The sequence below is a fragment of the Danio aesculapii genome, chromosome 8 (genome assembly GCF_903798145.1).
Source record: "Danio aesculapii chromosome 8, fDanAes4.1, whole genome shotgun sequence".
Lineage (NCBI taxonomy): Eukaryota > Metazoa > Chordata > Actinopteri > Cypriniformes > Danionidae > Danio > Danio aesculapii.
In genome coordinates this window covers 2,008,394-2,031,636 of record NC_079442.1, presented here as the reverse complement: position 1 = coordinate 2,031,636, position 23,243 = coordinate 2,008,394, and the positions used below count along the sequence as shown (strand labels likewise).

Below are 23,243 nucleotides of genomic sequence, written 5' to 3'. Positions count from 1 at the left end.
AAATGTTTGTCGAAAGAACCTTTCTGTACTATGAATAAAACCAATTGAACATCTTCAGTGTTGTGCCTTTAATGTCTGCGTAGAGTGGTGCAGAGTTGACGTTCACCAAGTACATCATTTCGTCACTCGGGTCAAAGTGCCACACTGCGCACAAAACTCCGCCCTGTACAAACTTACACGAGATATCATCATCATCATCGTTATAATCAAACCACAGCTTTACTACTAACTTCTCTATATTTTGAAGAGTTCTGTAAGCCGCTGTGTTGAGGAATCTGCATTAGAGGGACGCGCTGGTGAGTGTTGAGTCAGTGTGTGTGTTTGTGTCGCCATGTGTTCAGAAGCGTGCAGGAGACGCGTCAAGTACCGGTGAATTAACCATTAATTTGATATATCTATTAATATATTCGACTAAATGTTCAGAGTTTTCTGTCAGCGTCGCAGTCAAATATAATACACAGCTGTTGAGAATTGTCATAATGTGGAAACACTCAGGAAAGATGGGAATTTCAGCATTACACAAACATTAGGAGCGAAAACTCTGCCTCTACAGGTTACCAGAAGCAATTTAATGAGAGATTAACCTGTTAATTACTGTAATCACGTCTGTTTTAATAAATAAAACCCACATAAGAAAATACTGTAGTAAATACCATAGTAATTTTGAACTTTACTGTTGTAAACTACTTGGGTTTATTTGTTGTGATGTATAGGTTACCCAATTCCCCAATAGCGAATGTGTTTGTGGGGGAAACCGGAGCACCCGGAGGAAACCCACGCCAACACTGGGAGAACATGCAAACTCCTCACAGAAACACCAACTGACCCAGCCCGAGGCTTGAACCAGCGACCTTCTTGCTCTGAGGCAAACATGCTACCCACTGCGCCACCGTGCAGCCCAGAACACATTATAAATTTTTCTTATACAGTATCTTATATGGCAAATTTTTCATTCACAAACAGAAATTCGCAAATAATTACCAATCCTTCACTCATTTTAGAATAGAATGTAGCTCCCTCCTAAAAATCACTTCATATTATTAAGAATGAAAATACCCTAAGATTCCTGAAATACTGTATTATACAGATGTATTTAAAGAAGATCCTCGATTTTAGCTGCTTTGCTTATGGTTATTTGTTTAAGTGTCATTGTCAATGGACGGCTCCGGTGACTCCAGCGCTCCTCCACGGACGCCTCATGTCGGGGGTCTGCCGATGGGTCGCCGTCTGCCCTCCTCCATCTCTGCGGGACGCCTGCCTGCCATGCGCTCCAGAGACCTGACGCTCGGAGGAGTCAAAAAGGTAAAACACAGATGAACATGGACATTAGGACTGCACAATATTGGAAAAACTTCATTAAAACATTACCATCTTTTGTTTTTCTGCGAGTTATATTTGGTGTCTGCAACTTTTGTGAAGCATCAAATCACCTTCATATTACTCGTCAAAACACATGCATGACTGCAGAAATTCATATTCCTTAAATAAAAATACCAGTAGAATATTGTGAATGTCTATTATTATACGTAAATTGTACTAAAGCTGGGTCAGAACCTTAAAATAGTACGCTTATATCTAAAAAGTCCATATTAATATCTGGCTAAATCCAGCTAGTTGAGTAATCCACATACAAAAAAACGGACCCCGGATAGCTTAGCTGAATTTGGAAAGAATTAATTAATTTAGATTGTTCTGGAAGATTATAGGGGTTATTCTGGGTTATTATTGGGAAGGTAGAAGTGAAGTCTCTTACATCACAGTATTCAGGTATAGAAATTGAATAATCAAATATAAAAATAGCACAGCATAGTCTTCATTGTACGAATAATAAAACAATACATCTTTATTGGAGTTACAAACAGTACAGTTTCATGCGCCTGAATACTTTAAACCTCAAACTCAAATTGACTGACAATTTAACGGAGGGTCACTTTAACATTCAAGCACAAGAAAACAGTAGAACCCTGATGTCATTGATGCACTCAGACATTCTTCCCCAGAGTATATGCAGTCAAAGCTCCTTCTTTTTGTTTCTAATTATAAATATTTAAGGGGTCATTTAAATTGCTATGTAAATACTACAATTTAATAATAGGCAAAGTAATAATAATTATTCTGCCCCAATCGGATGTTGCTTAACCAAAAGTTTAACAGATAGTGCAAGAACAGCAGAAACTGGGTAGCTTTAGTGACTGTACTGGCAATTGTTTTTTGTGAAACTACAACAAAGAGTGGGAGTGGGATGTTCATAAATAAATAAATGTGTGTGTGTGTGTATATATATGTATATGTATATGTATATGTGTATATATATGTATATGTATATATGTGTATATATATGTGTATATATATGTATATATGTGTATATATATATATATATATATATATATATATATATATATACACATATATATATATATATATATATATATATATATATATATATATATATGTATATATATGTGTATATGTGTGTATGTATATGTGTATATATATATATATATATATATATATATATATATGTATATATATATGTATATATATATGTATATATATATATATATATGTATATGTATGTATATGTGTGCGTATATGTATGTATGTGTACATATATGTTCAATTCAGCCAGCACTAACTTTACTAATGCACATTTTTATGCAAATCTTAATATGCATATGAGAAATATCTATTAAATGAGACCATTTGAATCAGATATTATCGAAAAGATCATATTTACCCCACCAGCATATTGTGTAAGTCTTGAAGATGTGTTTTACAACACAATACAGGTGGTATAAACTGATAATAATAATAATCAAATGACACTTCAATATTTACAAAAATAGAGCTTTAGTAAAAATAGAGCACTTATGGACATACATTTCATCAATTAAATAAGCCTAAGAAATAATCTACCTAAAGTAACCCAGATAAATAGTACAATACTTTAAATGTCCAGTGGGTGGGGTCAAAACCATGAGTGGCTATATGCGACTGCACAACAATGATAGTGGTTAAAAAAAAGACCTGTTTTGGCTGGCCGAATCTTGTTATATTTTTTATGTCAATTGTGGTCCAGAGGGGGCCCACAAATGGCCCGCGGGCCAGCAGTTTGAGACCCCTTCTTTAAACTCTCCTGCCTGAATGCTCACACAGTTACTGGTCTAGTCAATGATCAAGTTTCACTCCATTATGGTTAAGTTCCTCAGTTACTCCAAAAAATCTTCTGGTTCTGAACTTGGGCTTCTGGTAAACTTTAATCCCAGCATATAAACTCAATGTAGCACTTTCTGCTATGTGACTATTGCGCACACACACACACATTGCGATATCGATGCTGAAATCATATACTGTGCAGCCCTAATGGACGCCACTAACTGCAATATCAGATGTGTTTTCCCACTGATTAAAATCTCTTCTTGTCCTTCGTCCTACAGAAAACCTTCACCCCCAACATTATTGGTCGAAAATCCAAAGAGGAGTAAGTGACAGACTCTTCATTAATTAATGCTTGACAAGACATACAGTTGAAGTCAGAATTATTCACCCTCCTGTGAATAAAAAAGAAAGAAATAGATATTTATCAAGTGCTGTTTATTCAACAAAGTTTCACCCAAAAATATATTTTTATCATGTATTAACATTAAAAATCGTATCTAATTTATGTATTTATTTGTAGTTTTAATTGTATATGTATCAATGAAATGTTCTTGCCATTAATACTGACGTCATCATTCATCATCACCAAGTGCTGTTTAACAGACCAAGGACATTTTTACAGAATTTCTCATTGATTTTTCTTTTTACTTCTTAAAAGTCTTTTTTTTTTTTTTTGTTTGGCTGGAAGAAAATCAATTTGAAAGATGTTTAGGCTCAATATTATTCACCCTCTTAAAAAAGCTGATTACTAGTGTCTTGCATTATTAGTAGTAAAATATTATGGACTGTCATTTTTTCTTTTTGTAAAAACTCTAAAATTGTTGAACATTATTTCAATATAAAATGATTGATAGTAGTTTAAAATAATAATTTCTCCTCCACTTACTGTGATTCAAAGCTGAATATTCAAACAGTATTACTCCAGTGTTTTGTGATAATATGACGAATTGCTGTTCTTTTATGATTGATTATTATTAGTACTCAACCATTCATAATGATTTTTATAATTACAATAATTATAATTATCAATCAGATTATTTTCCCTTCTGCATAGTTTTGTGTAAAATTTGATACATTTGATTTTTTTTCATGTTTATTTGTTCAAAATAACAGCATTGATTAATTTAATAATAATAAATTTATTATTATTATTATTATTATTATTATTATTATTATTATTATTATTAGTGAATATATATATATATATATATATATATATATATATATATATATATATATATATATATATATATATATATATATATATATATATAACATTTATTATTATTATTAGTTTAAAAAAAAATTATATAATTTTTATTATTTTATTTTATTTTTTAATTCTTTTCTTATTGTGGACAGCTTTCAGTACTGATAATAATAAATGTTTATTGATCATCAAATCATCGTATTAGAATGGTTTCTAGAGGATCATGTAATAAAGCATTAGTAATCATACATTAATAAATTACATTCGATATGAACTTTTAAATTGCAATAACATTTCAGATTTTAAATATGTTTTTGATTAAGTAAATGCTGATTAGTGAGCAGAATATCCTTCTTTTAAAAGCATTAAAGGGTCATAAAACCCCCCTCTTTCGGTTCAAGTCTACCTCAGAATTTTTTCAGAGTAGGTGTAACCAGCAGAGCAAGGCAGAAAGAGTGGAGCGAACAACTGTTGTCAGTTGGTTCACAAAATGAGACACAACCGTGAGGAGACCCGTGATTTTATAGTTTACAAAGTTAAAATGCAAAGAAATGAACAGTAATTTAATGTCCTGCTACAGTTGTTAATCGTAATTTCATATACACATAACCACAATTTGTCATTTCATCATAAAATTAATTAATCGTTTAAACACGACTTCTCTCCTCCTCAATCCCCGGTTCTGAATGCAGACACAGTGGATCGCAGTACAGCAAGTCTCTTGCCCTGTCTTATTCCAACCACGGACCCTGCCAGTAATCTGGAGGATTTTAAGCATGTGTGAACACAGCAGCACAGATATAGGCGATGTGTCTGAATGGTAACAAACTCAACTGATAAAAGACAAAGTCTGTCATTATCAAATTCTCATACAGCTCTCCCTACAAAAATGCTCGCTGCAAACCAACAGCTTTGCTTACCGATTTTGATCCCACCCCAAAAATAATTTTAAACCCAGAAGATTAAATTATCTGACAAAAAAAGCTCAAAATGATCCAGTTTTCCCCACAATTAAAGCTGACAGGTGCTAACACTGTCTTAACTGATGCTCAACAGACACAAATCTGTTAAAATCTCAAAAAAAGTACTCCAGGATGTCCTGAACCTTTAAAAAAGTCCTATTAATCCCCTGTATTTTGACCAATGCTCTGATCTTGTTGACCGCTAATGCAGATTGAAGGTTGATGAGGGGAAAAGGCGGGACAAGAGGGATGTGGATCGAGGGCGGCAGCGGGACGGGCGGGGCCGGGGCAGGGGTCGCCCAGAGGTCATCCAGTCACACTCCATTTTTGAGCAGGGTCCAGCAGACACGATGGCCAAGAGGAGAGGTAAAGCCTAATCGCAGAAATCAGTACTGAGATTTGAGCCTGAGCATGTTTATTCGTGACACTAGCTGTGTTTAAAGTCTGCATGAGCTGGAAGCTGCAACCATTTTCTTTTTCATATTATAAATGTGATTTAATTCTTTCTGCATGTCTAGGTTAATATTGATATTTTATATCAATATTTTATTTATTTATTTATTTTTATTTATTTATTTTTTTTTTTAAGTGAAGTGAATTCTTGGTGGGGAGGTTTTTCAATAGTTGGTGGATATGTTGGGGGCACGTCCCCTTCGTCCATACTAAATCTACGCCCCTGATAACACTTCCGATACAGTAGTATCAGAAACTTCTAATGCGGTTTCTTCGCTGGTGTTTTGTTTTTTCTGAATGCTACCTTCATGCACAAGTAGCTAAAACTCACTCATTCAGAAGCAGGAATTGGTGGACGTGCAACTCTGTGTTGCTCAGTGGAAACGGGCCAAATGTTCCCACATCAAGTGCTCTTCCCTTTGGCACATCGCTGTGCCCTGCTCACTCCAAAGGGTTTACAACTCCACCAACAGTTTGTTTGTGTTTTAGCATTAAAAAAAGCTGCAGTTTAATGTTAAATGAATTGTTTTCTGTGGTGATTGTTAGGTGTGTATGATGATACCAGAGAAACGGCAAACACCGGTCCTACACCCATCATCAACATCAAGAAGGAGAGAGAGACTGAAGAGGAGACCAAAGAAATCCTGCGCAAACTGGAGAAGGACAATGTATGCTTTCATTAATATATTATGATATGGCTTTATTATTTTTATTATTATTGTTATTATTATATATTAACTCAATTATGATTATTGAACGATTATTTTATCAATTTTTTGTGCGTTTTGGCGGGTTTTGGATAGCTTTTGCCTGGAAAAAGTCAGCTATATCTGGCAACACTGTTCTTGCAGAGGCTGCACCGGACCATACACGTGCGCTTGGCAGAAGTATAATATCAGAATAACATAATAAGTATAAATAAGCCTTGACAAAGCAGGGTCATGTGACTCCACACGCAGTAGGGAAAGTAATTGAAAAAATTGGCCTAATTTAAACTATTATAGATTCTGAATGTTGATTTCGATTGCTTTAGGTGAATCGCCCAACCCTATATTATAACATTAAAAAAACAGCAGTTCAGTAATCAAACCTGTCCAAAACCTTTTGAGGGATGTAAACAATAACTATGGTCCTAACACATTTCCTGTTTTTTAATTCATAGTTTCCGAGAGTCCAAAATGGCCCACATATTGATAAATAATGCTAAGATGGCTGTTTTAATGTTAAGTTAGGATTGAATTGCCTCTTGTTATTGTCTGACAACAAGCAGGACATGTTCATGGACATCACCACATTGCAATGGTCTATATCTGCTCATTTTGCATCCCAAAATTAAGAATTCTTATAAAATAAATATACAGGGGGGCTAATAATTCAGGAGAGCTAATATTTCTGACTTCAACTGTATTTTCTACATGCAAATTTTGTCACTCTTGTAGCACACTAGCTTATAGATATCCTTAAGACTGACGTACTGATACTAACAGGGTTATTTTAATCTCACGGGACCTTTAATGGGTCAGATCTGCTTCGTTTTGAACTTGATTCTGGTTTTGTGTGCTGTAGTTTCTGGATGATCCTCATCTGAGAGGCGAGAGGGGGAGCTGTCCTGTTCAGCTGCCGCTCGCCGTGTCCGGATGGGTCTTTAAAGAGGAGTTCAGCGAGGAGAGCAAAGCCCCTTCAGATCCTCAACCAATCAGCACTGACAGCACTGGAGTCAAGGGTACCACAATCCTAAACACTCTAGCAGGACTGCACAATATATATCGAAAAGTTAATCGTAACAATAGTATATGTAGTATCCATATTGCAGTGGAGTGCAAGTTGCATTTGCAGATTGTTTATCCAGATCTGATCAATCAGATAAGGCAATTACTATCTTAAGCTTGTTTATTTTAGTATGATCATTACATTTATTTTAATAGCTGATTAAGCAGCATTTTTTAAATGTCGTTATGTTGAAAGAAATTATCACAACAGTCAATATCACACAATATGGCATGTATTCCCTGTATAGTGGAGCCCTACACAATAGCACACTATTTTACACAACAACAGTATACTTTAACATTACAACATTTTACTTTGCATTTTAAAAGATAACTCATAATGTTCAGTTTTGGGTGAACTATCCCTTTAATTCAAAGGTAGTAAAAGCACATTTGCTAAACTTAAATGTTTACTAAATTAGAAATAAATGATAGCACGTGCAAAATCAATCATTTATTATTATTATTATATTTCAACTTGATTCAGTAATCATGCAGCAAAATATTTTTACAAACAAAAATTGTAAAAATATTCAAACTAGAATATTGCTCAACCCACAGTGTGGACATTTGCTAAATAAAACTGAAGGGGTGAATTAAGCATTTCAGTATTTGTACAGAATTCCCTCATTGTCTTTCACAGCAGATACTTATGTTATTAGTAAATCTACCAATTTTAATTAATCATTTAGAATTCTTTAAACATTATTATTAATGTTTAAATAGTTATTAAATAAAATTGTTAAAATGCAACTGCAAAAAATAAATAAATTAATAATTATATATATATATATATATATATATATATATATATATATATATATATATATATATATATATATATATAGACAGACAGTTAAACCTGAAATTATTCCCACCCCTGGTGTATTAGGGGGTTGGACCCCTTCAGTACTGCGTACCTCTTCGTGACGTAGATTCAACAAGGTACTGGAAATATTTCTGATATTTTGCTCCATATTGATATGATAGCATCACGCAGTTGCTGCAGATTTGTCGGCTGCACATCCATGATGCCAATCATCCCAAAGGTGCTCTATTGGATTGAGTTCTGGTGACTGTGGAGGCCATTTGAGTACAGTGAACTCATTGTCATGTTCAAGAAACCAGTCTGAGATGATTTGATCTTTATAACATGGTGCATTATCCTGCTGGAAGTAGCCATCAGAAGATGGAGACACTGTGCTCATAAAGGGATGGACATGGACAGCAGGTTGCATGGTAGGCTGTGGCATTGACACGATGCTCAGTTGGTACTAATGGACCCAAAGTGTGCCAAGAAAATATCCCACACACCATTACACCACCACCACCAGCCTGAACTGATGATACAAGGCAGGATGGATCCATGCTTTCATGTTGTTGACACCGAATTCTAAGCCGAGCGTCCGAATGTGGCAGCAGAAATGGAGACTCATCAGACCAGGCAACGTTTCTCCAATCTTCTATTGTCCAGTTTGGTGAGCCTGTGTGAATTGTAGCCTCAGTTTCCTGTTCTTAGCTGACAGGAGCGGCACCCGGTGTGGTCTTCTGCTGCTGTAGCCCATCCGCCTCAAGGTTGGATGTGTTGTGTGTTCAGAGATGCTCTACTGCAGACCTCGGTTGTAACGAGTGCTTATTTGAGTTACTGTTGCCTTCCTATCAGCTGGAACCAGTCTGGCCATTCTCCTCTGACCTCTGGCATCAACAAGGCATTAGCGCCCACAGAACTGCCACTCAATGAATATTTCCTCTTTGTCGGACCATTCTCTGTAAACTCTAGAGATGGTTGTGTGTGAAAATCCCAGTAGATTAGCAGTTTCTGAAATACTCATTGCTATTGCTGTATATCCAACAGCTGAACCCACATGTATGGCAGGTGATATTATATCTAGCTGTAAAGTTAATATATCTAACTCAGAACTGTACATTCTGAGACTGTTGTTTGTTTGTTTGTTCTATTAAAAAAACTTTCCTAATGAAAATTCGTTATTGTTATTGTAGACATGAAAAGACATTCATCAAGCATTCATTACAGCATATTAAAGAGTGTCTTCCTTCAGTCAAGCAGGAGCCTCTGGATGTTCCTGAGCCAAAGAAGGTGGAGTCTGCTTTCAAGACACCACCCATGCCCAAAGCTGATTTGCTGCCTGATTTATTGGAGGTCTGGAATCACTGCAAGGAGGAGGAGCTTCTCTTCATGCAGCTTCCTGATTCGCTGCCAGGACAGCCGCCCACCAGTGACGTTCGGCCCACCAAGACTGAGGTGCAGTCAAGCGACGGGCAGACCATGATGCAGAAGACTGAGACTCAGGTCAGAACTCACTGCACTTCATGGTTTCATGATCATATTTGGTTTTGCATATGGGGAGTCGACAAATAGGCAGTAAAAAAGTGCTTTTTTTAGAAACTATATTTGTGTAAGTTTTTTTTTAATAGTGTTTTTTTTTGTATTCGTGTAGTTTTTTTGTATTCGTGTAGTTTTTTTATATTCGTGTAGTTTTTTATATTTGTGTCGTTTTTTTATATTTGTGTAGTTTTTATATTTGTGTAGTTTTTTTATATTCGTGTAGTTTTTATATTTGTGTAGTTTTTTTATATTCGTGTAGTTTTTTTGTATTCGTGTAGTTTTTTTATATTCGTGTAGTTTTTTATATTTGTGTAGTTTTTTTATATTCGTGTAGTTTTTATATTTGTGTAGTTTTTTATATTCGTGTAGTTTTTTTATATTTGTGTAGTTTTTTATATTCGTGTAGTTTTTATATTTGTGTAGTTTTTATATTTGTGTAGTTGTTTTATATTCGTGTAGTTTTTTATATTCGTGTGGTGATTTTATATTCTTGTGGTTTTTTTTATATTCGTGTAGTTTTATATTCGTGTAGTTTTTATATTCGTGTAGTTTTATATTCGTGTAGTTTTTTATATTCGTGTGGTGATTTTATATTCTTGTGGTTTTTTTATATTCGTGTAGTTTTATATTCGTGTAGTTTTTATATTCGTGTAGTTTTATATTCGTGTAGTTTTTATATTCGTGTAGTTTTATATTCGTGTAGTTTTTATATTCGTGTAGTTTTATATTCGTGTAGTTTTTATATTCGTGTAGTTTTATATTCGTGTAGTTTTTATATTCGTGTAGTTTTTTATATTTGTGAAGTTATTTTATATTTGTGAAGTTATTTTATATTCGTGTAGTTTTTATATTCGTGTAGTTTTTTATATTTGTGAAGTTATTTTATATTCGTGTAGTTTTTATATTCTTGTAGTTATTTTATATTCGTGTAGTTTTTATATTCTTGTAGTTATTTATATTCGTGTAGTTTTTATATTCGCATAGTTTTTTTATTTGTGTAGTTATTTTATATTCGTGTAGTTTTTTTATATTCGTGTAGTTTTTGTATTCGTGTAGTTTTTTATATTCGTGTAGTTTTTTATATTTGTGTAGCTTTATATTCGTGTAGTTTTTTATATTTGTGTATTTTTATATTTGTGTAGTTATTTTATATTTGTGTATTTTTATATTCATGTAGTTATTTTATATTTGTGTAGTTATTTTATATTTGTGTAGTTTTATATTCGTGTAGTTTTATATTTTTGTAGTTATTTTATATTCGTGTGGGTTTTTATATTTGTGTTTTTTTATATTCGTGTAGTTTTTTTATATTTGTGTTTTTTTTATATTCGTGTAGTTTTTTTATATTTGTGTAGTTATTTTATATTCGTATAATTATTTTATATTTGTGTCGTTTTTTTATATTTGTGTTTTTTATATTCGTGTAGGTTTTTTATATTCGTGTAGTTTTTTTATATTTGTGTTTTTTTATATTCGTGTAGTTTTTTTATATTTGTGTAGTTATTTTATATTCGTATAGTTATTTTATATTTGTGTCGTTTTTTTATATTTGTGTTTTTTATATTCATGTAGGTTTTTTATATTCGTGTAGTTATTTTATATTTGTGTAGTTTTATATTCATGTAGTTTTTTATATTCGTGTGGTTATTTTATATTCGTGTGTATTTTTATATTCGTGTAGTTTTTTATATTCTTGTAGTTTTTTATATTTGTGTATTTTTATATTCGTGTAGTTTTATATTTGTGTAGTTATTTTATATTTGTGTAGTTTTTATTTTCGTGTAGTTTTTATATTCGTGTAGTTTTTTTATATTTGTGTAGTTTTTTATATTTGTGTATTTATTTTATATTTGTGTAGTTTTTTATATTTGTGTATTTATTTTATATTTGTGTGGGTTTTTATATTTGTGTATTTATTTTATATTTGTGTGGGTTTTTATATTTGTGTTTCTTTTATATTGTGTGTGTGTTTGTTTGTGTATGCATCTGTGTGTGCGTGCACTTGGGTGTGTATGTGTCAGGAGGAGTCTCCAGAAGAGAACAGCTGTTGTCTGAAGGATCTGCAGGAGGGTTTAGTGGGGAAGATGCTGGTCAGGAAGTCCGGCAGAGTGCAGCTTGTTCTGGGAAACGTCACCCTGGACGTGGCTCTGGGGACGCCCTGCGCTTTCCTTCAGGTCACTATCACATCTTACATTAAGCCTTGACATTAAATTCACAATAAATGGTTTGTTCTGTAGACAATCCAAAATTAATATTGCTGAAGGGGGCTAATAATATTGACCACAGCATTTAAAAAAAATATCCCAAAACATTCTCAAAGCTGATGCATAGGCAAAATAGAAGAACAAAAGTGTCTGCATTCATTTAGATGCTAATCTGAATGTTTGCTGAGGAATTACTGCCACCTGCTGGAGGGAAGATGTTATGACAGCGTTTGTGTATTGTATATTATTGTGTTATGTCTGATGTTTTGGTGTGTGTGTTCGCAGGAGCTGGTCTCAGTGAATACAGAAGGCAGGAGAGGAGACATGTCCGTGCTCGGACACGTCAAACACAAGCTGGTTTGTTCTCCAGACTTTCAGTTTCTTTTGGAGAACAGAGTTTGAGGAGCGTTTCTCTGTCCATTCATGAGGAAATATTCCCTTCTGTGCTGCCACCGAAGCATGAAGACAAAGATTATTTATATGCTCGAAGAAATTTATTTGAAGAATTTATGAACTGTCAATCAAGACACTATCACACATGTAAATATTATAGGTTGGAGTTAATAATGTCTTCATGACAATCTGGGTTAGAGTTTGAGAGTGTACGTTAATAAACAAGTGCCATGAACATGCTGCCTTTTAAATTCATTGTCAATTACATCACTTTACAATAACAATACATGAATAATGGCCAAAACCCCTCTAAGACCAGCCTGGTCAACCAGCTAAAACCAGCCTAGGCTAGTTTAAACTGGATTTTTCAGCAGGGAAATGAATGCGCACATTAATAGCACTTCCATTCGATTGTATTAAAATGAACATGAAATTAAAAATGAGTTCCCTAGGCTTTAAAGTATACAATATACAGATCAAAAACTGATTTTCTGATCTTATTTATGATTTAAATATGCATGTTTTTGCAAATAGTACAGCCATTTTAATGATAAAACTATAGCTATTGTGAAACAATGACATGAAAGCTGGAAAAAAATGCAATGCAATGAATACTGGTTTATTTCCAGTGTAATTTCCTGCAGTCTGGGTTGACTAGATTCAGCCAAGCTTCATTTAAGACTCCAATAAAGCTCAATAATGCTGATGTCACAACATTTCACATTAGTCTACAGCTCGTGATTAAAAACTCATGGGAACTGTATGGAAAACACAAGTTCCTTAAACATATAGGAACTTCTGGTCTTGTGTGTGGACAATGTGGCTGATGTATTATTCACAATCTTACACAACACTTTCCCAAAACAAGCTGGTATGAGCGGTATTTACTACTGTAAACCTGTGCTTTCCTTCCTCCAAAAAGTACAAACCCCGCCCATCATGACTTTCAGTTCGCAGTCTATATGAATTATTATATAAGTAAATGAGCTCGCAGTACTGTTGGGTTCGTGTCGACAGATCTGCGATCATCATTTACAATGGGCTTCAGCGCGCTCGTGTCCGCGTGCGCGTGTGTTTGTGTGTGTGTTTATGTGTCTGCTGCACCGCTGGGAGACGAGGCTGAAAACGACAGACCGATCATCGGTAAAAACTAATGTTTTATGTTATAACTAACACAGATATGCAGTGATTTTGACTTTAAAGTAATTTATTTGACTATTTGTTGCCTTGTGATTTCACAGCTTACTCTTAATTTCTCAGTTTGCGAACAGACACATTTAGTTCTTAAAGGGGCAGTTCACCCAAAAATTAAAATCCTGTCATCGTTTTTTCAAACTCCACTTGTTACAAACATGTTTGGGTTTCTTTCTTCTGGTAAACACGAAGGAAAAATGAAAGATACCTAATGAAATATACTGAAAAATGCTGAGGAAAAGCCACAATTGACTTCCAGTCATTTTTGTTCTACTATGGACGCCTATGGCTGCTTTTTTCAACATTGTTAGGAATATTTAGTTTGGTGTTTAAGTGAATAAATTCACAAATGTTATTTTTTTCGGATGAACTATCCCTTTGCTGAACTTTCTGAATAAATGACAACAAACGGACGCTAGTAAATCTGGTGCAAATTCCTTTTTATTTACCTGTGTAGGGATTTTGACGCAAGAAGTGGACAGTGAGGTTATGAAAAAGTTCGGGAACACATACATCCCTTCATCATATGTGAAGTACATTGAATCTGCTGGAGCTAGAGTTGTGCCAATTAGGTAAGCCTGGTTTATTGATAATTAAATGATGTACCAATTTGTTGCAGCACTGTTTAAAAGGCTTATTTTCCTCAAGGAATAAAGGTTTAAGTGGTATTTGAGACTTTTGTTAAAGACTTTATTTGACATAATTCAAAGTTTGTGGGTTGGTAAATAAGATTTTGGATTTTAAGTTTGACATTATTACAGAGTGCACTTTTTGAAAGTCATGAAAGTGTCTCTCTTTAAGTAATTCGAAGTTTAGATATGTCTACCGGTCGACGATATACTGTTTAAGTTTGAGTTGTGGCTGGAAAGGAGTTCGATGTGCCAGAGTAGTTGGTGGTTCGTACCGCCAACTTATCCAGCATATGTTTTACGCAGAGGATGCCCTTCCAGCCACAACCCAACACCGGGAAAAACCTGTACACTCTTACATTTGCACTTACTACGGCCAGTTTAGCTTATTCAATTGCTCTATAGCGCATGTGTTTGGACTGTGGGGGAAACCGGAGCACCCGGAGGAAACCCACGCCAACATGGGAGGAACATGCAAACTCCACACAGAAATGGCAACAGGCCCAGCCGGAGTTTGAACCAGCGACCTTCTTGCCACCACCATGCTGCCCCTGTTACGATTATATTATATGTTCAAAAAATATCTACCATTATTTTATGTTACATGCTAGCATTTACACAACATTTAAGCAAAGTTAAGTGATGTTCTGAATAAGGCTGCACAATGTATGGTTTCAGCATCGATATTGCAGTGCAATCCTTCACAATAGTCACATTGCAGGATATGCAAATGTTGAGTTTGTATTATAATTGTTATTATAATTGTATAATGATTTTAAAAGCATTCGGGTATAAGAAATTGTACCATTTGTAACTTTAACAATGATTAACTTTATATAATTGTTTTTATTTTTATCATTCAGTTACTGTACTTGACTACTGTTACACTCGGGACACAATAAACCCCTTTTTCTTGATTGTATTTAGAGATTGTTATGCATGAACATACTCACAACATATGCAAATATAGAAAGGCACTGCAAATAGTACAGACCACAATGAAAATGTGTTGAAGGATCCCAAAAAGTTTATAGATAGCTTATTGGATTTTATGGAGATGCATTCCCAGTGCAGAATCATAACATTCAATCTAACATATAGTAAGTTCTTTCCACATAGAGATATTGGGCCCTATCATACACCAGACGCAATAAGGCGCAAGATGTGTTTGCCGTGATGTGTTGCTATTTTCAGACCAGCGCAACCCTAATTTTCCTGTTTTGCACCACATTGTTTAAGCAGCAAATCCATTTGCGCCACTTTATGGACTCATGGGTGTGCTGGTCTAGAAAGGAGGTGTGTTAAGGCGCATTGTTGATGCGTTGCTATTTTGAGGAACTAATTACCAGCTGAAAGCAAGTCTAAAGTCCAGCGCAGAGCGCCCTAAACGCTTACACATTGTTTAATACACACAGGATGTTCAGCAATACACAAATATCTTTACAGATAAAAACAAAAAAGAATTAAAATGTTACAAATTTTTTAATTTTTTTACAAATATTAACAGCACGGCCTCCATGCCTTCTTCACCTCGGGGGGCTTTTTTAAGTTTATTCATGACAATCTGCATCTGTATAATGTTATTATTATTAGCAGTGTTATCTGCATATTTATATTTGTTTTAATAAAAACAAGTGTAAATTTGTCCACCTGTGGGGTTTTGGAGACGTCTGCATCACCATATGAAGCATAAGAACAGGACGTGTGTTTGGATATAACTCAGTGTTTTGACCACACTTCATTATTATTGTTCATTAATTCCTTTGCTGGAAATTAGAACTGAATTTAGAAATAGTTTTGAAGCAAATCTTTGCGCTTAACCAATGAAATTAAATATGTAGGCTAATGAATGTGTTAAGCGGAGTGCGTTCAACACCGTTTCGTTATACGCGAAAGTAAAGGAGTAAAGTAAAGAGAGAGTAGAGTCTGAATGGAGGAGGCTCGTTCTTTATCTTAACTGTTTTCTCGCTAGTGAATCGTTCAGTTTTTTCACTTACAAAGTCCGTCATGTAAATAGCAAATGCGCCATGGAGCGATGCAACTGGCTCTTAAGAATAATGAAAAATGAGACTCTGATTGGTTTAATGCAGGTTATGCTCAAAACACACCCAGAACTCATTAAGTGAATAAGCACAACCCTGTTAGACCATGCGCCGAGGCGCAGAGTGTAATTTTCCACCCTTAAAATAGCAAAAGTGGATTTGGACACGCTCTTAATGTTTTTGCAGCAAGAGCTTTAGTTTATTTAATAAGGGAATAATGTTTATTATATTCATAAATCACTAGCATGTCATATATTACTAACTTTCTAAAAATAAATAAATAAACATTACTCATTGAAATCATCAACGGTTCTACCTTCAAAGTCAATTAAGAAGAAGTTGTATGAGTGTACTAATGAAGTTATTAAAATAAACTGATTCACAATTATGAAAAGTGAACATTTAAAGAATCTTAGATTGCTGAATTTAACAAAATGTGCTGTTTTAACAATACTAATAAATCTACATCTCATATTACAGGCTAAACCAGAGTTTTGCAGAACATGAAAAGCTCTTCAAGTCAATAAATGGGTATGTTCTTCTCATATTTATCCCAGTATTATCAAAACTATACACTTAATCATTGTTATGATGATGTTATGATCGTTATCTTCCCAGTATTTAAGCCAGGAGAGAAAATGATGCATAATAGTACTGAACATGACTATTATAAGCTTAAGAATAACATTTCTGATGAGCACTAGAGCTTTTATAAGCTATAACCCCATAAATTCGATCAGACCTTCAGATTGTACTGGTCTATCAGATCTATCGGATTTATGGTTTTCCAGAACAATAACAATCAAATCTCCAAAGATTCCCATAGACTTACATTGGTTCTGGGACCCTCAAAAAGGACATGGAACATCCTAAGTGGTTAATCTCAATAAATACAATTCAAATGAACAGAATGTTAAACTGAGCCAAGATATGATGTTCCTAATACATGTCATAGATGTATTTGTTCTAACTAATCTTGGACAACATGTCTGCTTAAAAACAACAATATAAACCATCACAGAAGTTCTAGTGGTTTTTCCAGAAATTCTATTTGTTTTAATATAAATTGTATTCATGAGTTCTGTGTGTTTCTACTGCCTCCTATTGGGGAATGGTTAAGCTAATAAATATTCATGGTATATGTACAAATCATACTCGAACTCAAAATGACTGGTATTGATGGTTAAAATGTGATTATTTAAAAAGGGATTTAATAGTATCCCTACTGAAAAAAACAGGTTAAACCAGCCAAGGCTGGTTGGCTGGTTTTAGCTGGTTGACCAGCCTGGTTTTAGAGGGGTTTTGGCCACTTCCAGGCTGGTTTCCAGCCTGGTCGTAGCTGGTCTGGCTGGAAGATTACCAGCTAAAACCAGCTTGATCAGCCTGGTTTAAGCTGGACATAGCTGGTTTTGGGTGGGCTCCCAGCCTAGCTAGGCTGGTCAAGCTGGTTTTAGCTGGTTATCTACCAGCCTGACGAGCTAAGACCAGGCTGGAAATGGCTGGAAACCCGCCTGGAAGTGGCCAAAACCCCTCTAAAACAAGCCTGGTTGACCAGCTAAAACCAGCCAACCAGCCTAGACTGGTTTAGGTTGTTTTTTAGTTGGGATTTAAAGTGGAAACCTTTAAAATCTTCTGTGACAATTTATTTTTTCAGATGGTATTAGGCTAGAAAATTGTGTTGAAACATGCACAGCAGTGTGCTAAATCATGTAGCTACAATAGTCAATTGTGCTACTTGTTAGCAGCTTAACAAAACATGTTAACATTTTGCTACATTTTGTTAGCAGCTTGTTTTAGCACACAATAAACATGTTAGCAACATGTTTAAATGTTAAAACATTACCTTCCTATAAACAAGCTAAAATAGTCAATTGTGCTACATGTTAACAACTTGCCAAAACATGTTAATAATCTGCTACATGTTAATAGCTTGTTTTAGCACATAATAAACATGTTAGCAACCTCTTTAAAGATGTAAACAACATGTTGAAACATGTTAGAAATATGCTAAAATGCTATAGGTTTAGTGATTTAGGTTGTCAGCTTATTAAAACAAGCTAGCAATGTGTTAAATCATTCTAACTGTCTTAACACATGATAACAAGGTTTTCTTAAACATGATTCAAAGTTTGTCTTGAAATTTTTTTCGTAGTTGGCTCTGTTTATCTCAGTGTAGCTTATATTGTATCCTTAAATACAGTCATATCATATCTGAATAACTGAGAAAGTTGGAATTAAAAGCTGTGATTTACATTAAAACACTCATATTCCACATAAATTAATAGACAAACGTTCCCCTGTGTCTCTACATCAGTCTTTTTCTCATCGGAGGCGCAGTGAATCTGGAGACGTCTGACTTCGCTCGCACCGCAGGCTTTTACTTTAGACTTGCGCTCAAGGTAAAGCATGTGAATTACAGTATATGCCTTGTTGAGGTAAAGTTGGTTTTATATCTGCACATTCGTTCAGTGCCAACTTGTGGAACGCTCCCTACATTGTTTACTATAAAGGGGGAGAAATAACATGGTTGATTTATCACTAAGAGACATTGTGGCCAATCAAATGCAGTCTGGGGCAGGGATATTGATGATGAGGATGATATATATTTATATTTGCAAAATGGCTGCTTACACAATTTACATATATAAATAATGATATATATATATATATATATATATATATATATATATATATATATATATATATATATATATATATATATAATTGAAATTTATGTTGCAAATATGACAAAAATTTTGTATACAGCGGGGAAAATAGGTTGAACTTTGAACATGTCATGTTTTTTCCCTGCGAATAACATTTCTAAAGCAGCTGCTGACATGGAATTGAACCAGATTTTAATAAAAACCCAAACAATACAAACATAAAAATAAAATTAAATAGAAAAAAAATGAGTTCTGTGTAATAAAACTGAATAACACAAGGAGAAAGTGCTGAATTACTGAAACACATTTAAAACTTTACATAGAGAGTTTTTTTGGTGCTGCCGCTTAAAGCCGCCTCTCATATGAAGAATGGAGTCACATGCATTGCTCATGTGTGAGTTTCTCACAGACTTCAACAGACTGTCAAAACCTTGATGGTTCTGTAGGTCTCATCTGTCAAATCTGAGCATTATTTTGTTTTCTCCATTGGATTCGGGTCAGGTGATTGGCTGGGCCATTCTACAGCTTGATTTTCTTTCTCTGAAAGCATCTGAGAGTCTCCTTGGCTGTGTTTTGGATCATTGTCTAGCTGAAATATCCACCCTGGTTTAATCTTCATCCTCCTGCTAATGTAGATGTTGGACTGAAGCAGCTGATATTTATTTACACTTAGGAAGGGCAGAGGCTTGCTGAAGAACTACTGAGAGATTTCAGCTGTGGTCTGGGCTTTTACTGCTGAACTACACCTCCCTTTCGTCATGTGTTCATTACTTTTTCCCTGTGTCATTTCATTTTTACACATAACTTCATTTGTAAACTAATTATTTAGTTGTTACCAACATTTGGAGAAAATTTCAAGTCAGCCGCACCTTTAGAAATATGTTTTCTGAGAAAAATGGTTCTTAGTTTTTTGTAAAATCCAAATATGAACATTTATGTTATATATGTAATTTGCATATATATATATATATATATATATATATATATATATATATATATATATATATATATATATATATATATATATATATATATACATATATATATATATATATATATAATTTCCATGTTTCAGAGTTCTATATAGGTACACTAGCTATCGCATACAGACCCTGAGTATGCGCCAATAGCGCCGCCACATTTGTATAGGGCTGCCAGGACAAATGTCATTCAACCACACTAGCCAAGCCTAGAGCCAATGTGAAGATGCTAGACTTTTAGCGCTGTGTACAGGTGCAGTAATGAGCAAACAAAGAAAACAAAGCGTAAAGGCAGAACATCTCATAGATAAGATTTAGTTTTTTACGATTTTGTATGTTATGAACTTTTGCGCTCCACAAGTATTGATGATAATAGTCACTTACTGCACAGACTACACTGTCCCACATTAATTTCAAAGAAGCGCTACCCTGTACTAAAATGGCGGCTCTATTGGCGCATTTCTTCCAATAGACAAAAATAGCGTAGGCGACATCTAATGTAAATATCAATAGATGTTAGCAAGGTGTTTGTTTCTCAGGTGAATGATCAAGGCGACTACTTTCCCATCTGGGGAACATGTCTGGGGTTTCAGCTGCTCACTGTGCTGGTGGCTGGAGAAAACCTGCTGAGTAAAACCACTGCAGAGAACGTCACATATCCACTCAACTTCAGCTCAGGTGCTCACTCTACACTTACTGTCAACATCTATAACTTAATCAGTTCTTATTATATACAACGTAAGCCAAACTTATAAACCCTCAACAGAGAGATGATGTTTAATATAGTTTTAATAACTGATTTCTTTTGTCTTTGCCATCATGACAGTACATAATATTTTGCTATAGTTATTGTGAGATACTAGTATTCTGCTTAAAGTGCCATTTAAAGGCTTAACTAGGTTAATGAGGTTAACTATAGGCAAGTCATTATATAGACAAATAAAAAGCAGGTATTTATAATTGTAATAATGTTCCTAATTTTAATATATTAATCAAATTAAGTTTTGTTAAGCATTAAAAACGTATTAAAGAGACTTTCAAAAACATTATTTGCATATCTTAGATGTAATATTTGTTTGTGTCCACTAACAGAGGCTCTATCTAGTCGGATGTTTAGTAGCTTTCCATCTGAGCTCCGCAGAGCTCTGTCTCAGGAACCGCTCACTGCAAACTTCCACCATTACGGAGTGACTAAAGAAGTATAACATTGCACACATAACTCTTTTAAATCCTGATAACCAGAACAACAAACAATAACAAACTCTTCCTCTTTTTTTCAGGCTTTCATGAGTAATAAGAAGCTGACTGGCTTATTTTCAGTCATCTCCACCAACATTGCACAAAATGGCGTTGAGTTTGTTTCAACCATAGAAGGTAAACAATACATATATTTTTTGACATTAAGCTATAGCTGAATACTACGAGTTTCCCGGAGATGGGTTGCGGCTGGAAGGGCATTCGCTGCGTAAAACACGTGCTGGATAAGTTGGCGGTTCATTCCGCTGTGGCGATCCCGTATTAATAAAGGGACTAAGCTGAATAGAAAATGAATGAATGAATACTTTGAGTTCAGTAAACGCCATTGTTTCCTTTTCCATTGGTCCACAGGCAGAAAATATCCTTTCTACGGTGTTCAGTGGCATCCAGAAGTGAACCGCTTTCAGTGGAACCCGCATTACAGCTTCCCTCACTCCAGCAATGCTGTTCACGTGTCTTCATTACTGGCTCAATTCTTTGTAAATGAGGGTAAACACAGGCTCTTAATTCACTTATGTTATAATTCCTCATTTGGATGAACAAATGTAACACTAAAGGAACTGATGCGTGTGTTTTCAGGAAGGAGAAGCTCTCATCGGTTCAGTGACGCGGCAGAAGAAAGCGCCGCACTTATTTACAACTACAATCCTGTTTATGTGGACAAAATCTCTGCATATGAACAGTCCTATTTCTTTTAAAGACACAAGAGGATGCTTTTTGCACAACAAATGGAGCCTACTATAATAATGACAGATATACCTCATATTTAAAGGAACAGTTCACCCTAAAAAAAGCTAAAATTGAGGGGGAATAAATGAAAATGTAGTATATTAGTATTAGGATGTGTTCATTTGTGTTCAACAGAAGAAAGAAACTCAAGTAGGTTTGGAACAAGTGAAGGATGAGGAAATTATGACAAGATTTTTATTTTTGGGTGAACTGTCCCTTTAAGAACATAATCCAGCTAACAGGCAATGTTTTCAGAACGTTGTGTCAAGGTTATGAACAGTTTTTTCTTTTAGTAATGGGAACAAGCTGTATTCTGTCAGTGCTATCTGGTCTTAGTAATAATAAGTAATACTAGTATCCGCTTGGGCATTTATGAATTGTGTTCAATCTGGGGTAAGATGGAGGAGGCGTTGAAGATTAATCCAAAGAATCTTGATGAACTCTGGGAGTCCTGCAAGAAGGCTTTCTTTGCCATTCCAGATGACTTTATTAATCAGTGATTTGAGTCATTGCAGAGATGTATGGATGCAGTCCTCCAAGCTCATGATGGAGTCAGACACAATATTCATTCTGTTTCCACTGCAGCATGAGCACATATTCTATACTGGACATTATTGAAGCTTCAGTGAGCAGACTTTAGTCTAAGCAGAGTCAGACCTTACTGTCCTAATCAAATCATTAATAATCAAGGCATGATCATATTTTATTGTGGTCAAATAAGCGTCATCTAGAGGCCTTTACCTTTCATATAAGCCACTTCTTGTATCAAAAAATCAACTCGAAGTCAAGATATGTGTTGTTCCTAACAACTTGGATAGACGACAAGGCTTTTGTCAGGTAGTGTACATACTGTAGACCTACTAAAGTGTAATAAACTCTAAATTACTATAGTATTTTTCATGTGGATATACTCAGTTCATTGTAGTTAATACAGTATTGTAATGTACATTAATGGACTGTCATCATGACAAAAACAAATAAAATTAGTTGTTAGAAATGTGCTATTATGTTTAAAAATATACTGAAAATTGTCTCCTGTTAAACATAATTTGGGAAATATTATTAAAATAATTAAAATTACACCCGAGGGCTTATTTTGACGTAAACTATGCTACATAATACAGTATGATGTACTAGTTTATCAGTTAGTTCACTGTAGTTAATACAAAAGTATTGAAATATAATTTGTCATCATGGCGAAAAAATTGTTATTAATACTATAAGCTTAGCTTATAGTAAGCTTAGAAGT

The 23,243-nt window shown here is 34.5% G+C and overlaps 2 protein-coding genes across 2 annotated transcripts; both read left to right on the top strand.

Annotated features, from left to right (window-relative positions):
• The first annotated feature begins 142 nt into the window (after window positions 1–142).
• On the top strand, window positions 143–12,732 carry polr3d (polymerase (RNA) III (DNA directed) polypeptide D). The gene is made up of 9 exons (XM_056464247.1): window positions 143–296; window positions 1,145–1,302; window positions 3,438–3,481; window positions 5,543–5,697; window positions 6,331–6,452; window positions 7,351–7,507; window positions 9,614–9,864; window positions 11,922–12,074; window positions 12,390–12,732. Exons 2-9 carry the CDS (start codon window positions 1,156–1,158, stop codon window positions 12,504–12,506), a joined length of 1,146 nt encoding a protein of 381 aa, XP_056320222.1. The 5' UTR covers window positions 143–296; window positions 1,145–1,155; the 3' UTR covers window positions 12,507–12,732.
• A 763-nt stretch (window positions 12,733–13,495) lies between these two features.
• Window positions 13,496–22,892, top strand: LOC130234316 (gamma-glutamyl hydrolase). Its single transcript, XM_056464594.1, has 9 exons — window positions 13,496–13,640; window positions 14,149–14,263; window positions 16,843–16,893; window positions 18,677–18,761; window positions 20,548–20,686; window positions 21,101–21,207; window positions 21,289–21,382; window positions 21,617–21,754; window positions 21,845–22,892. The coding sequence occupies exons 1-9, from the start codon at window positions 13,535–13,537 to the stop codon at window positions 21,961–21,963; spliced, it is 954 nt and encodes a 317-aa protein (XP_056320569.1). The 5' UTR covers window positions 13,496–13,534; the 3' UTR covers window positions 21,964–22,892.
• Window positions 22,893–23,243: the final 351 nt, after the last annotated feature.

Excerpts from the sequence above, each read along its gene's own strand:
- polr3d (XM_056464247.1), top strand. The coding sequence starts at position 1,156 with ATGGACGGCTCCGGTGACTCCAGCGCTCCTCCACGGACGCCTCATGTC. Across the intron at positions 1,303-3,437 it reads CGCTCGGAGGAGTCAAAAAG|AAAACCTTCACCCCCAACAT; the intron begins GTAAAACACAGA and ends TTCGTCCTACAG. Across the intron at positions 6,453-7,350 it reads GCAAACTGGAGAAGGACAAT|TTTCTGGATGATCCTCATCT; the intron begins GTATGCTTTCAT and ends TGTGTGCTGTAG.
- LOC130234316 (XM_056464594.1), top strand. The coding sequence starts at position 13,535 with ATGGGCTTCAGCGCGCTCGTGTCCGCGTGCGCGTGTGTTTGTGTGTGT. Across the intron at positions 16,894-18,676 it reads CTCTTCAAGTCAATAAATGG|TCTTTTTCTCATCGGAGGCG; the intron begins GTATGTTCTTCT and ends TCTCTACATCAG. Across the intron at positions 21,383-21,616 it reads GTTTGTTTCAACCATAGAAG|GCAGAAAATATCCTTTCTAC; the intron begins GTAAACAATACA and ends ATTGGTCCACAG.